The following is a 14998-nucleotide window of genomic DNA, read 5'->3' as shown; positions in this document are numbered from 1 at the left end:
CCAACTGAGCTATCCAGTGGTTGTTCTGTTCATTATCCCATATATATGTTTATGTTTTGCTTTAGAAGTTTGCTCTCTTGGATTAACAAAGATCCACACGGGAAGGTGAAGGACAGGAGATGGAAGGCTCTGCATGAGAGGCAGGGAAGAGAGGATCTCCCAGGGTGGGAGGCTGGGGGGAGAAGCTCCCAGGGGAGAGCTGGGAGGCTTCACTCACCTGTGTGTCGAGTAAGGGTTAAGATTTACCACATTTATCTGTGTCTCCAAATTAAGAAAACCACCCCTCAGCACTACCTGTGTATAAGACTAGCACCAATTTAAAACCTATTTTTTGGAGGTAAAAAACCCTTAGTCTTATACATGGAAAAATACGGCAATTATGATAGAGGAGCTTGATCATAGAATAGATAATGGAATCATAGAGTTGGAAGAGACTACAAGGGCCATGCAGTCCAACAACATCAGGAAGGGACCTTGTTGGGCCATGCAGTCTTAACAACATCAGGAAGGGACCTTGTTGGGAAAGGGTGGTCTACCTTGATGCAGAAGTTGATGAAACAAATTGCTACAACAGAGGGTTGGGAAATGCTCTCTAGGTGTGTTCTGCTTTGCAGAGGACAGTCCTCTGTGTGAAAGGCTGCTCGGTCAAACTCCCCCACCCCCTTCAAGACCACTTGAGAATTTGCTGAGGGTCCTGGAGGACCGATCAATGATTTTTCTGCTGGTTGCTTGGCAATTCTAATATGCTAATATGCTAAGTTGCTGTCATGGTCCTGAATGAACCTGTTCCAGGCTTTCGGAACCTCTGTTCGAGAGTGTTCCTTTCTTGTTCCCACAAAGCAAAAACTGTATGATTCCTACAGCCTACTGCCCAAGCCTCACTTCAAATGGGAAAGGGCTGAATTGAATATAATTGTTCAGAACATGAATCACCTCGGCCTTCGGAAGGGGGCTGCAGGAGGTGGAGGATGGCGAGAGAAATAACCAGGCATACAGAGATTAAAAATAGTGCAGCGGCAGAAATGAAAACAAAACAGAGGCAGAAGGCAGCATTCTGGTTTCCCCTTACCCGCTTGGAGTTGCCAGGAGCTGGCAGCATCTATGGCTACAAAGAGAAGATGCATTTGGTCCATGGCGAGAGCAATTTCTCCTTCCCGGGTCTACATAGGAAGCTGCCTTATATGGAATCATAGAATCATAGAGTTGGAAGAGACCACAAGGGCCATCCAGTCCAACCCCCTGCCAAGCAGGAAACACCATCAAAGCATTCTTGACATATGGCTGTCAAGCCTCCACTTAAAGACCTCCGAAGAAGGAGACTCCACCACACTCCTTGGTAGCAAATTCCACTGCTGAACAGCTCTTACTGTCAGGAAGTTCTTCCTAATGTTTAGGTGGAATCTTCTTTCTTGTAGTTTGAATCCATTGCTCCGTGTCCGCTTCTCTGGAGCAGCAGAAAACAACCTTTCTCCCTCCGCTATATGACATCCTTTTACATATTTGAACGTGGCTATCATATCACCCCTTAACCTTCTCTTCTCCAGGCTAAACATACCCAGCTCCCTAAGCCGTTCCTCATAAGGCATTGTTTCCAGGCCTTTGACCATTTTGGTTGCCCTCCTCTGGACACGTTCCAGCTTGTCAGTATCCTTCTTGAACTGTGGTGCCCAGAACTGGACACAGTACTCCAGGTGAGGTCTGACCAGAGCAGAACACAGTGGTACTATTACTTCCTTTGATCTAGATGCTATACTCCTATTGATGCAGCACGGAATTGCATTGGCTTTTTGAGCTGCTGCATCACACTGTTGACTCATGTCAAGTTTGTGGTCTACCAAGACTCCTAGATCCTTTTCACATGTACTGCTCTCAAGCCAGGTTGCACTCATTTCTTCTCTCTTTTTCCTGTTTCTTCATTTTCTTCTCTTGCTTGTTCTTGCTTCTCTTATATTCATCTTCTTTAGATTAGTTTGGCTTTTGTTGCATTTTATGTTGAAAACTCGCAATACTATCTGTCTATCTATCTATCTATCTATCTATCTATCTATCTATCTATCTATCTATCTATGGATGGTACAATAGTGCTTTCAATGTATAATGTAGATGAGGTCCATACATTCATGTGTACTAAAGAGAAAGTGCATCTACTCTCCACTCTGACTCCATTCATTTAAAGTTTTGTTTGTTGCGTTAGTCATTAGAATTACATTCAGTTCATTTCTGATACGGGAATGGGGTTCCTTTGTTTCTGTGTACCACCATGTCATTTTTGGTTTGCCACTAACTTCAATGGGTTGCCATTTTCTGCACAGACAGCATGAGGCTTCCCGTCAGCAGGGCGTCAGATCTTCCGAATTTCAAACCGATTGGGGCAAGTGTCCCCGCTTTAGAGAGAATTTAAAAAGAAAGACACTGATCCTAAAAAGTATTCCGTTCCTTCAATGGCAGACTGAGCCGCTCCTCTTCTGCTTGTGAGTTATGTGTTTACCATCCCATTTGGTTTCACAAATCCCATTACACCCTGCAACGAGATAAGGTGTCTGAAATTTCAGATAGTTGGGGGGGAAAGGCTTTCATTTCATAGGATTTTTATTATTCTTTAAAAGCACATGTATATAAATGTGCTGTTGCTTTTCCTTCCTCCCCTTTATGTCACTTTTCTGTGATGTTCCAGCAGGATTCCACTTGAAAGAAATGAGGGGGGGGGGGAGAGGAAGTTTCATTCTGAACTCATTCATTTATAGTCCCATTCGTGTCCATTAATGAAACAAATGGTTGTCATGCAGTTCATTTTTCATTTATGGGAATGCGCTGAATGCCCAGGTAGCCATCAGCATGAAATGATGTGCGAACATTCAGTGTGCCTGAAGGTCTGAGACTGAACCTTTCGAAGCTTCAGAGCTTTCCAAATTTTCACAGTGTGTCCAAATTCTGCATGATGGTTCCAGGAGCAGGTTTTCGTCTAGGTTTGGATGCAGCTGTGCACTTGAAGTTTCGAGAAACTCTGAAATAAGCGTAGACTTCTAAAAATAAAAATAAGCCCAAATGTTTTAAAAATGGAGATGGTTGCATTTTGAGGGACTATGTTAACCTCCAGCTTTCACTTGCTTGAATCTTTGAACAGATTTCCTTGATCTTTCTTCGCCCCCAGTTTATTGATTTGATTTTCCACATTAAAATTTCACTCCCTCCTCCCCTTTGTGGGTCTTATTGTTAGTCCTTTCCTTCTGCATCTTTCGTAATAATCCAAATTTCTGTATCTCCATTATGTCCATAGTTCTTCGTTACATTACAAGTGTTATTGCAGTCCCACCGCAATGGTTCTTAAGGTAAATTATAAATCCCCCCCCCATTCCTTATTAAAGTTCTGGTCCTCCTGATTTCAGCCCCACTACCCCCCGGCCAAGATCCTAAATCTATTCCGAGAAAGTTTCCCCAATGACCATAAGCAAATCCTGGTGTCCCCAGAGCACCTGTTACCCAGATTTTCCCCAATCTCTCGTTCGAGTCATCTGCCATGGTGTGCTTTATCGTGCTTTGCCATCACCCTGGAGGTTGTCATAGAAACAAAGGACAAACAGTTGGGTGTTTGGACTGTGAAACCCGGGGATTAATGTGCCAGGGAGAAAAGAAAACGGAATGAAACCTCTGATCGTCTTTCCCTGAACCCTCAGCATCTTGCTGCTAATGCTCTGCACATGAAAAATTAATAGTCTGGCAATAAATGATTTTAAACACGATCACAGGGCGGGCAGGTCCCTTGATGCCCTTTCAAGACACACAAAGGAGAGAGGGTTTGTTTGTTTTTTTAGAAACTTATCTTCCAGTGGGTCAGGTTCATCTGGCTCCATGTCGCCTCCAAACTGATTGACAGAGCTTCTCCAGGATTGGAGATAGGAGTTTTTACAGCCCTACCTGGATTGGAACCTGGGATCCATAGCTGCCAAGTCTCCTGTATTCCCCAGGAAATCCCCGTTTTTTCCAGCTGTTCCTAGCTGAAAAAACGGATTTTTTTGTTTTTCCCCGGTTTATTCTGGCGTGGCGGCCATTTTGGAACTGGGCAAAGCAGCATCAAAAGTCACTTTTGAGCATGCTCCGCCCAGTTCCAAAATGGCGGCAGCGCTACTTCCGGTCTGCTACTTCCGGCCCGGTCCCTTATTTATCTGACAGCAACTTGGCAGGTATGCTGGGATCGTCTACACCAGGCATCACCAAACTGCAGCCCTCCAGATGTTTTCGCCTACAACTCCCAATGATCCCTAGCTAACAGGACCAGTGGTCGGGGAAGATGGGAATTGTAGTCCTAAACATCTGGAGAGCCAAAGTTTGGGGATGCCTGGTCTACACAGTGATGCCTGGTAGGGCAGGCGGCAGGGAGACCAGGGGCAGTGCATCCCATTTTGCTGCTTGAGGTGAAATGGCAAGTGCAAGCCCACCCTGCTGCCGCCACAATTGTTGTTGTTTAGTTGTTTAGTCATGTCTGACTCACCAAAGCTTCCTTTAACTAGGTTGTGCAGCAGCAACACAAAGCAGTAGCGGTGGGTTCCATCAAAATCTCATGAGTGAAAAATTGCTGGAAATCAGCACTGTCGCCATTGCCACTTCTCCGTCTCTGGCAGAGCGGGCAACAGGGGCTTCCGCTGCCTGAGCTGGCTATTTCATCCCACCTCATGGGTAGGAAGGCCACAAAGGAGACAAAATGCTAGGTCAGCGACAGGCAGAGTCAGCTCCTCCTAGTTTAGTCCTCATCCTCTCCCCTGCTGAGTTCAAGAAGTGGGGAAAGCTGAGACTCAGGAGGAGGAGTTGTTGCTGGCATCCGTCTGTCTCGAGAGACAATGGAGTGCGCCTCCAGGGGTGAAGTCAAACTGCTGTGTTAACGGCACTGGGGCAGTGTGTATGGAGGTCCTGGGCTGCCCAGATGACAAGACCCCTCTCTCGGCCTCACTGATATGGCCCAAAGGAAAGCAGAGTGATATGTTTGGCACCAGCTTGGCTGCAGGAGTTGTCAGAAGGAGGCATACAAGGTGCCATCTTAGGGACTCCACTCCGGATTTGTGTAGGTTTATTCCTTGGCCTTTTCTTCTTCTGAAGATATCCCACAAGGCAGCAGAGGTTGTGGATCAGAGTTTTCCTTCTATTAGATGGCCTCTTACTTCCCTCTACAGCACATGCAGAAACCGTTGGACGCACTATTGGTCTTGTCCGCTCAATCCGCAAGAGCATGTCTTTGCACACAGTGGAAGTCCCTATCTCGCTGATGGTTTGAGACCCATTGGCTACCCCATAGCTGCCAAGTTTTCCCTTTTCTCGCGAGGAAGCCTATTCAGCATAAGGGAAAATCCCTTTAAAAAAGGGATAACTTGGCAGCTATGGGCTACCCCCATGTGGTTTAGCCAGCCAGTCAAAGCCATTCCCAGGGTGTGGCCACTGCCGCATGGTGACAGCTTCCAGGAGGCACAGAGGAGAACTGAGTGTAGGGTGGGGACCAAAGATGAACAAACTACTCCAGAAAGAGTAGGATGTGTCCCCTACCATAGGCCCTCCCCCTCCCCTAACACTCGGCACACCATGTGTGTGTGTGTGTATTTACATTCACCATCTCTCACACATTTGCGGTTGGCTCTGCCCACACCCAGTGGGTGGTCCTTGGAAGGTTTTTGGAGAGGAATGTGACCCTCAGGCTGAAAATGTGCTTTCCTTCTCCTGGATTCAAACATAAGGAGGGCTCTGTTCTCAACCAGATTTCTTCACAATCAGGGCACAGGGACAATAGCTCCATAGCTGCCAAGTCTCCCGTATTCCCTGGGAAATCCCCGTTTTTCCAGCTGTTCCTAGCTGAAAAAAATGGATTTTTTTTGTTTTTTCCCCAGTTTATTCTGGCGCTGTGGCCATTTTGGAACTGGGCGGAGCATGCTCAGAAGCGACTTTTGATGCTGCTCTGCCCAGTTCCAAAATGGCTGCAGTGCGATTTTTGGCGCGGTGGCCATTTTGGAACTGGGCAAAGCAGCATCAAAAGTCACTTCTGAGCATGCTCCGCCCAGTTCCAAAATGGCGGCAGCGCTACTTCCGGTCTGCTACTTCCGGCCCGGTCCCTTATTTCTCTGACAGCAACTTGGCAGGTATGAATAGCTCCCAGCAGCAGTCATCTGGAGAAGCACTGTCTCAGGACATGGAGGTTCCAATTCACTATTGTAGTTAACAGTCATGGGAAGACTTCTCCACCCATTTGTTTAATCCTCTTTTTTAAAGCCAGTGGCTGCTAGCACCTCTGATCCAACAGTCTCTTCTTAAAGTCTGAAGTTCTCAACTATCTTCAGAGGCAGCTCCATTGCAATGGAGTAGTCTAACCTAGAGATCACAAGAACACAGACAAGCCAAGTTAGGCTATTCCCCATCCTGACAGGGCCACAACTGGGCCACCAGATGAAGATGAAAGATGAAGCTATGTACCACAGAAGGCCCATGTGGCTCCATAGAGAGAACTGCCTTCTGCATGAGCCTTTCCTTATAGCTCTCCACTTATAGAGGCAGAATCGCAGATTTTCTATGGCAGCGAGGAAAACCGCACTCGGAGCCGGTTGGTTAAAAGATAACGGATTCCGACTTGTCCCTTGGTGGGACCAGCTCATCGTAATTCTGCTCACAGGCGGCATTAGCTGGCACAATTATCCTGCCCTCTCCAGCTGGTGGGTGGTGCTCTGCCCATGTCCGCCACCAATTATTCATCTGTTCTCAGTTCCTGGGGTTAATTTATTTGGCAGTTTTAGTCGCAAGCGTTTCATTAGATGTTTGTTCGCTAGGAAGCAAATGGTATGGATTTATGCAGAGGGGCAATGGGCAGGAAGAGTCAAGTGCAACAGTCATGTAAATGTACTGATGCCTGTCAGTAGCCTGTTTGCTGGCTGGAGTCGAGGTCCCGACACCCTCCACACCCTTCACAGCTACTTTCCAACTATGTCTATACTGTGCATCAGAGGTCTCCAATGTGTCTGCCAGTTTTTGTCCTATGATGCCTGCAAAACCTCTTAGTACAGTGGTACCTCGGTTTAAGTACACAATTGGTTTCGGAAGTCTGTACTTAACTTGAAACGTACTTAACCTGAAGCAAACTTTCCCATTGAAAGTAATGGAAAAATGGATTAATCCGTTCCAGACGGGTCCGCAGAGTACTTAAACTGAAAGTACTCAAACCGAAGCGTACTTAAACTGAGGTATGACTGTAAATATTCCCTTGAAAATCCACAATGCACAAGAATCCTGGGAACTGTAGTTTATCCCTGCACACGGCTACAAATCCTGGCACTCTTAACAAGCCACAATTCCCAGGGTTCTTTGGGAGAAGACATGCGCTTTCAAGGTGGGCATAGCCAAAGCGTAGCAGGGCTGCCTCTGGAGCTTGACAGTACAGTGGAACCTCGGTTTATGAACACCTTGGTTTACGAATTTTCGGTTTATGAACGCCGCGGACCCGTCTGGAACGGATTAATTCACTTTCCATTACTTTCAATGGGAAAGTTCGCTTCAGTTTATGAATAGACTTCCGGAACCAATTACACTCATGCTTCGGGTTAAGTAAGCTTCAGGTTGAGTACTCCGCGGACCCGCCCGGAACGGATTAATTCGCTTTCCATTACTTTCAATGGGAAAGTTTGCTTCAGTTTATAAACGCTTCAGTTTATGAACAGACTTCCGGAACCAATTGTGTTCATAAACCAAGCTACCACTGTATTCAGAGAACAAGGGAGTGTGCAATATTAAAGAACTGTTTCCAATTTGTTAAAATAAAGAAAAAGAATCCTGTGCTGGACTCCCCAAGTATGAACCAGTTGCAGTGAAAAAAAATGCTTTGTAAGTTTCCCTGTTCATTAGGCTTTCCTCCTGAAGTTCAGCCTGGGCAGGCTGTGATAAACTCAGAGTGGCTCATTTCTCCCTTTCTTCTTTTTGTGTGTGATTCCCTGGCGGTGATCTGGCATAACCGTGATCAGCATCTGTTCTGCTGTGCATCGTGTCCTTTCTGTCGAGCGAGAAAGATATGAGCAAACATTACAGAGTCAATAGATAAGACCAGATGGAGAAACTGGGGACAAGGAAGAGTGGGGCGGAGGAAATTTTTTTTTTTGCAAGAGTGTTGCCATAGAAACCCAGCTCTATATAGCTAACCCTCCACTAAGCCCACTAATAGAAATTACCTGGAATGGATTTTACCTGCAACTTAAATAGCAGGTATAGGCTCTACTGATGTTCCCTACTTTGGATGCCCCAGTGAAAGACCTTCTCCGCTTTTAGGGGCCATAAATAATTGGATAAAGGAAAGGATCAATATGAATTCTCTCAAGAACTAGAGTTATTCTCTCCCTCCCTCCCTCTCCCTCTCTCAAAAAAATAGAATGGAGAAGTTTCTTTGGTTCAGAATTCTTAAAAGTTTCCCCTTCTTTTTCTCTTTGGGGTTTTCTGCGTCCTCTAAAAGGCCTGGAAAGGAAATGTTAAGATCAATTTCTCCTTGTATTACAGGAAACAAGACGTGTTGAACAGCACAGATATGGCAGCTCCAGAGAGACCCTTATCTCCACCGCTCACTGCTCCGCCAAGCATGAAGGTAAGCGGCTTATGGGATGCATTATGGCCGGTGCGTCTCATGTGTTATTTGCATGGCTGGGCACTGCCCCAACTGCAGGATCTCGCAGTTACATATTGGAGCATAATGGTTCAGCTTATCTGTAGCAGTCACATCTAGCCTAAGAGTTGATATAGTTTTTGCCTCGCTTCCTTCCAGCATTGCATTCTTGAAAGGCCCAGGGAAGATAATGTGAAAGTGTGCATTATTACAGTCATACCTTGGTTTAAGTACGCTTCGGTTTGAGTACTTTCAGTTTAAGTACTCCGCGGACCCGTCTGGAATGGATTAATCCACTTTCCATTACATTCAATGGGAAAGATCGCTTCAGGTTAAATACGCTTCAGGTTAAGTACAGACTTCTGGAACCAATTGTGTACTTAAACCGAGGTACCACTGTATTATGTTTAATAGTAATATTAATGATGATATAATAATTAATTTTATTAATTTATACACCCCTTACAATGACTTCTAAGCAGTTTACAAGCATGGTAAAATCCAAACACAATAAGAGCACACCATACAACAGTTCTAACATTAAGGATACCTGAGTATAAAATATGCAATCAAAGAAGCCCATTAAAAAACCATAACAAAACAGTTAAAAGAGCAATTTAAGCAGCTGTACCAGGAAGTTCAAGTTCAGGGGAATGCCTAAACAGGTGTGTCTTCAAGAGCTGGCGGTATGCCAATGCAGATGTGGCCTCACATATTTCATATACGTGAAATACGTATACATTGTATACATAAGGAATGAAGAAACACAATGCAGAAGCTGCAGTTGCCGCAAAATTGGAATCAATGGTAAGGACTACCATATATCTATGAGGTGGAAAAAGCTGTTTCTTCCATTACAGCCAGGCTAGTGACCTCATGTATAAATGCAGCAGAATGTGTTGGAAATGAAGTGATAAAACCCCTCTTCCAACGAGCAAGAAGATTTTGGCAAGGCGATATATACCATACCTGTCAACTTCCCCAGAAATAAAATGGGACGTCTGTCTTTTATTGGGAGAGGACAGTGGCCAAAATGGCCGTCGCAATCTTGTGTGATTTTGGAACAGGCATTTTGGGGGGGCACGGCGGTCCAAAAATGCATGTTTTCGGGTGCTGTTCCTGAAGAAAACACTTGGGGGGGGCATGATCAAATGTGGGTCATGTGACTCACACAGGAGTGCAGACCCAGAAGATGGCTTCCTGGATTTGGGGTGTGTTGTGTTGGAAAGTATGAGATACCACTGAATATTTGGGGGTCAAAGCAGGACGTGGGGCACTGTGAAGAAGTCCTCTCCTCTCAGGCACTGCTTGCTTCCAGCACTCGAGATCAGTTTTCACCAACCTGTTGTCCTTCAGCTGTTGGGGGTTGATGCCGACTAAGTCCTACTCAGAGTAGACCCATTAAAATCTGTGTGCCTGAGTGAGTCATTTCCATTAACTCCAGTGGCTCCACTCTGAGTAAGACTAGCACTGGATGTGGAACTCTTGGACCACAATTCCCATGAGCTGATGGGAGTTGTGGTCCAAAACACTTGGAAGGCACTAAGTTGCTGATGGGTGCTTTTGATAGTCCATTGGCTAAATTATTCCAGCAGGATCAGAGAGCTAAAAAGCCTAGCAGGAAGATATTGGCCACCGCAGGGAGTATCGATCAAATATTTCTAGGATGCCCAGATGTTATCAGAAGTCTGCTCTGGGGTTCCAATAATAATAATAATAATAATAATAATAATAATAATAATAATAATTTATTGTTTATACCCCACCCATCTGGCTGGGTTTCCCCAGCCACTCTGGGCGGCTTCCAACAGAAATATTAAAATAACAGTAATTTCTTAAAGATTAAAAGCTTCCCTAAACAGGGCTGCCTTCAGATGTCCTCTAAAAGCCTGGTAGTGGTTTTTCTTTTTGACATCTGATGGGAGGGCGTTCCACAGGGTGGGTGCCACTACCGAGAAGGCCCTCTGCCTGGTTCCCTGTAACTTGGCTTCTCGCAGCGAGGGAACCGGCAGAAGGCCCTCGGCACTGGACCTCAGTGTCCGGGCAGAGCGATGGAGGTGGAGACGCTCCTTCAGGTATACTGGACTGAGGCCGTTTAGGGCTTTAAAGGTCAGCACCAACACTTTGAATGGTGCTCGGAAACGTACTGGGAGCCAATGCAGGTCTTTCAAGACCGGTGTTATGTGGTCTCGGCGGCTGCTCCCAGTCACCAGTCTAGCTGCCGCATTCTGGATTAATTGTAGTTTCTGGGTCACATTCAAAGGGAGCCCCACATAGAGCGCATTGCAGTAGTCCAAGCAGGAGATAACTAGAGCATGCACCACTCTGGCGAGACAGTCCGCGGGCAGGTAGGGTTTCAGCCTGCATACCAGATGGAGCTGATAAACAGCTGCCCTGGACACAGAATTGACCTGCGCCTCCATGGACAGCTGTGAGTCCAAAATGACTCCCAGGCTGCTGCACACCTGGTCCTTCAGGGGCACAGTTACCCCATTCAGGACCAGGGAGTCCCCCACACCTGCCCGCCTCCTGTCCCCCACAAGCAGTACTTCTGTCTTGTCAGGATTCAACCTCAATCTGTTAGCCGCCATCCAACCTCCAACCGCCTCCAGACACTCACACAGGACCTTCACCGCCTTCACTGGTTCTGATTTGAAAGAGAGGTAGAGCTGGGTATCGTCCGCATACTGATGAACACCCAGCCCAAACCCCTTGATGATCTCTCCCAGCGGCTGCATGTAGGTGTTAAAAAGCATGGGGGAGAGGACAGAACCCTGAGGCACCCCACAAGTGAGAGCCCATGGGTCTGAGCACTCATCCCCCATTCCTAAGCGACCACAAGATGATTCCTTGAGTTCTTCCCTCCTCCAAAGTCTGTACAAAGAGCTCCACTGTTTGTTTGCATTTTTGTTCAATTCTGGGGGGGAAGAAAGGATGCTGCTGTTGCCTAGCAACTGTAGGAATCACTCACTGCCATCCACAAATGGTTGGAAATAAGATCGCCACCTGCTTGCTTCTTCTTCTTTTTTAACCAATTCCATATGGGAGCTGAAGATCTACATGCTGTGTCTGGAACTAGAAGCCCAAATTCCAGGAACGGCTTGGAAGGGAGGTGAGCAGGTTGGTTAGGTCAGCCTCCCCCCCCAGTAATGGCCAAAGTAAATGTGATTTGTTTCACTAAGAGGCAGCCTTAGGGGCTGCTTTGAAGATGGGGGAAGTGGTGTTTTGGGAGAGGGTGTTAGGCCTTCCCCCCCAGTCCAAATGGTGCCCTCTATAAACTCTGCAGGGGTGGGACATCTGCCCCCCCCCTACAAAATGGTGCAATCAGTAATGTCAGCGGTATATATTCCAGAGAATGTAGTCTTCAATATGTAAAATGCTTGGGGAAATGAATGAGATGATGTTCAAGCTGGATCATCAGTACCATGGTACCTTATGTGGTACCCAGAAGTAGATGCCCCTTGTTGCGACCTTTACCCGGGGATGCGAGCGGAAGTCACGCTCCGGCGGCACAGCAGCAGCAGGAGGCATAGCTGCCAAGTACCCCGTTTACCCCTGGAAAACCCCGTTTTTACTTACCTTTTCCCGGTGGTCCCCCGTATCACTTCGTCTCCCGTTTTTCTCCGTTATTTCCTCCTGCCGGCGGCCATTTTTGGTGCCCATAGATGGGCGGGCCGACACCGGAAGTTGCGTTGACGCACTTCCGGCCATGCGTAGAAGCTACTTTTGAAGCCGGCAGCGGCCACTTTTGGTGCCCATAGAAGGGCAAAGCGACACCGGAGGTTACGTCGACACAACTTCCGGTGTCACACGGCTGCCAGTCCCGGATTCTGCAGTTCGGGACTTGGAAGGTAAGGCAGGAGGACACCATTAGATAATAATAATAATAATAATAATAATAATAATAATAATAATAATAATACATTTTTATTTATGCCCCGCCCTACCCCAGTCAAAACCGGGCTCAGGGCGGCTAACACCAATAAAATTACAATAAGACATAAAAGAAAAGAAAACAATTAATTAAAATATGGAGTAAAATACAATAATAAAATTTAAAATTTAAAATGCAGTCTCATTTTAAGTAGTCTCCATAAATCAAAGCCATGACGGAGGAAAACACAGGGGTCAGACTGAATCCAACCCAAAGGCGAGGCGGAACAGCTCTGTCTTGCAGGCCCTGCGGAAAGCTGACAAATCCCGCAGGGCCCTGGTCTCCTGTGAAAGAGCGTTCCACCAAGTTGGGGCCAATACTGAAAAGGCCCTGGCCCTAGTTGAGGCCAATCTAGCCACCTTATGGCTCGGGATCTCCAGAGTATTGTTGTATGTGGACCTTAAGGTCCGCCGCGGGGCATACCAGGTGAGGCTGTCCCGTAGGTACGAGGGTCCCAAGCCGCCTCATGTTATGAGCAGTTTCCTGTTATGAACAGACCTCTGGGACGGATTAAGTACGTAAGATGAGGTACCACTGTACAAATTGAATTTGGGCATGCCGTGCGGCGACTTTTTGGACGATGTAAGAAAGCAACATATGTCTAGGGCAGGGGTGTCAGAGAACTTTTACAGAAACAAGAGCATGACTTGCATGTCTGTCTGAGGCCAGGAGTGGAAATCGCACAAGCAAATAGGACTAGTATTTGCTACGGTTTATTTTTTTTAGTCTGCAAACGTTACTTTGCTTTCTGCATTGTTTTTGACATTTCCCTTCCGTCAAAATTACGTACTGATTGTGATGAACACAGCCTAGGATGCTGCCTTGTTGCATCCCGAATCAAGGATCTTTCCTTGTTAGAACAGTATTTTCCTCCTCCTCCTCCCATAGAGACTGGTGCATTAGGAATAATAATAATAATAATGTTGTTGTTGTTGTTTAGTCGTTTAGTCGTGTCCGACTCTTCGTGACCCCATGGACCAGAGCACGCCAGGCACGCCTGTCTTCCACTGCCTCCCGCAGTTTGGTCAAACTCATGTTCGTAGCGTCAAGAACACTGTCCAACCATCTTGTCCTCTGTCGTCCCCTTCTCCTTGTGCCCTCCATCTTTCCCAACATCAGGGTCTTTTCCAGGGAGTCTTCTCTTCTCATGAGGTGGCCAAAGTATTGGAGCCTCAGCTTCACGATCTGTCCTTCCAGTGAGCACTCAGGGCTGATTTCCTTCAGAATGGATAGGTTTGATCTTCTTGCAGTCCATGGGACTCTCAAGATAATAATAATAATAATAATAATAATAATAATAATAATAATAATAATAATAATAATAATAATAATACTCCGCCCTTCTGACTGGGTTTCTACACCAATAAAGCACTGCCCCCACCAAGCTTAGACTGACTTCAGCCAGCCCCCACCTGCCTGCCTTCTTTCTTACAACCTCTCAAGAGGTTGGAGCCTGAGTGTCCTCTTCCTTCCTAGTTTACCCCTTAGTCCAGGGCAGGCATAGGCAACCTTGGCTCTCCAGATGTTTTGGAACTACAACTCCCATGATCCCTAGCTAACAGGGCCAGTGGTGAGGGATCAGGGGAGTTGTAGTTCCAAAACATCTGGAGAGCCCAGGTTGCCTATGCCCGGTCCAGGGATTTGTCAACCTGGTCCCTACTGCTCACTAGTGGGCGTTTCAGGATTCTAGATGGGCGGTAGGGGGTTCTACAGCACAAGTTGAATCCTCCTTCCATCGCGCACTGGTGGGCGGTAAGGAAATTTTACCATCAAGAAAGATGCATTAGTGGGCTGTAAGGGGAAGGGATTGGAGAGGAACCCCCCCCCCTCATCAGGAGCAGCCCGTCTCCAAGCAGTCATGAAAGCGCGGGGTCTGAAGGGGTGAGTCAGAAGACAGAGAAGGAGTGCCAGGGCTCTGGCAGCATTGGAGAGCCCCTGCTCCACAGGCAGGAAGAGAGAGAGGCGGGAAGGGTGGACAGGGAGAAGGCAGACCGTAGACCCTTCCCCCCTGACACCGGTATTGAGGAGGAGGAGAAAGGGGAGGAGATTCACTGTCCCGAGGCTTTTATGTTGGTCAAAGTCGCGAAAAGGGGCAGTGCCGGATTCTGATACGGAATGAGAAGACATGAAACCGACAGCTCACTACACTGTAAATAATGTGCACCAATAAAGACTTTTGAAAGACAAGCATGTGGAAGGTCGTTACTCAGGAGCAGTCTGAGCAGCCCTGACATGGGCGGTAGGTATAAAAAAGTTGACTACCCCTCTGTGTTGCCCTTGTAGAACTTGGCAGAAAGGAGGAGGAGGGAGGCAAAAATAGAATTAGTTGTCTTGGCCTGTCATTGGCTCGGTCTCTACCTCCAGTTGTCCTTCCAACCTTCTCCCCACCAATCCCAATAGACCTCAGCCACCAGTTTCCCTCTTCCTTTTGGGTCGGAGCTTTTATACCA

The 14998-nt window shown here is 46.8% G+C and overlaps 1 protein-coding gene across 3 annotated transcripts in view; it reads left to right on the top strand.

Moving 5' to 3' along the window:
- RAP1GAP2 (RAP1 GTPase activating protein 2) overlaps positions 1-14998 on the top strand; it is a 166706-nt gene that overhangs the window by 82609 nt on the left and 69099 nt on the right. For all 3 annotated transcript variants that reach the window (XM_035138755.3, XM_035138760.3, XM_035138757.3), the window contains one exon: positions 8512-8596. In XM_035138755.3, the coding sequence (XP_034994646.2) occupies positions 8512-8596 (85 nt within the window). The remainder of the gene's footprint in view (positions 1-8511; positions 8597-14998) is intronic.

The sequence above is a fragment of the Zootoca vivipara genome, chromosome 14, assembly GCF_965207765.1.
Source record: "Zootoca vivipara chromosome 14, rZooViv2.hap1.1, whole genome shotgun sequence".
Taxonomy (NCBI): Eukaryota; Metazoa; Chordata; class Lepidosauria; order Squamata; family Lacertidae; genus Zootoca; species Zootoca vivipara.
The sequence above is the reverse complement of the archived record's forward strand: the minus strand, read 5'-3'. Positions and strand labels throughout refer to the sequence as shown.